General features: G+C 44.1%; 1 protein-coding gene across 1 annotated transcript in view; it reads left to right on the top strand.

Moving 5' to 3' along the window:
* The window catches only part of RNF213 (ring finger protein 213), a 110,490-nt gene extending 109,954 nt beyond the window's left edge, over nucleotides 1-536 (top strand). The window contains exon 70 of the mRNA XM_007462341.1: nucleotides 383-536. Within this exon, the coding sequence (XP_007462403.1) occupies nucleotides 383-536 (154 nt within the window). The remainder of the gene's footprint in view (nucleotides 1-382) is intronic.
* The last annotated feature ends 387 nt before the right edge of the window (nucleotides 537-923 follow it).

Below are 923 nucleotides of genomic sequence, written 5' to 3'. Positions count from 1 at the left end.
GGAAAGAAGATCCCTTTTCTAGAGAATTTACGATCTTTGTTAATACAAATGAGCTGGAATATAAGCTTTTTTTGAATGGCAAGGCTTTTTTTGTAAAGCAGGTGTATTACTAGAGTGCTTAGAACCATCTGACGGGGCCCCTATCAAGGGGCGCTCCATCCCATAGGGTATGTGCACTGCAGTGTGGGGAGCAGCAGGGATATACTAGAACCTTGAACCCAGGATTCTAGTGCCAGGTCGGTAACTCAGCAGTTGGTTGACTCTCGTTATTTCTGGCCTTCATGAGCACTTTGGTTCTCTGATGACCTGAAAAAGCGACCAGTGATGGTCTCCTCATGTCACATGACTGTTTAACACTGTCTCTTGTTCCTTGGTTTTTCAGCCTGAGAGACACACTGGTGAGTTACATGGAGACTAAAGAGAGTGAAATTCTTCCTGAAATGGAATCTCAGTTCCCAGAAGAGATACTGCTTTCCAGTTGTGTCTCTGTGTGGAAAATGGCTGCTGAACTGAAACGGAATCGACAGACGAGATAGGATCATTTTCTATCTCTGCAAGAGACTTGGGCAGAGAAGGCTCTTGCCTCCTCACTGGTGGGATGGGTTCCTTTGTGGGCTATTGCCTTTGTGCATGCTTAGAAGGAAAGCTATTGGCACAGCATTAAATTTGAGACCAAGATGTGCTGTCCGGCTGACAACTTTTTGAGAGCCAAGTGTTTCAGGAACATGTGTATATTCTGAAACTATCTTCTCATATTCTGAATACCGTTCATTAGGAGGTGAAAATTGAAGATTATATGAAACTAGAATAAACCACCATCCTCTGCATTCCAGGAGAGACCAAAAATAGCTTCTCAGCTTCACATATAGGAATCTGTGCCTCAGATGTCCTAGCTTCTTACCATGCACATACCCAGCCCACCA

The sequence above is a fragment of the Lipotes vexillifer genome, unplaced genomic scaffold (assembly GCF_000442215.2).
Source record: "Lipotes vexillifer unplaced genomic scaffold, Lipotes_vexillifer_v1.1 scaffold1691, whole genome shotgun sequence".
Classification (NCBI taxonomy): domain Eukaryota; kingdom Metazoa; phylum Chordata; class Mammalia; order Artiodactyla; family Lipotidae; genus Lipotes; species Lipotes vexillifer.
The sequence above is the reverse complement of the archived record's forward strand: the minus strand, read 5'-3'. Positions and strand labels throughout refer to the sequence as shown.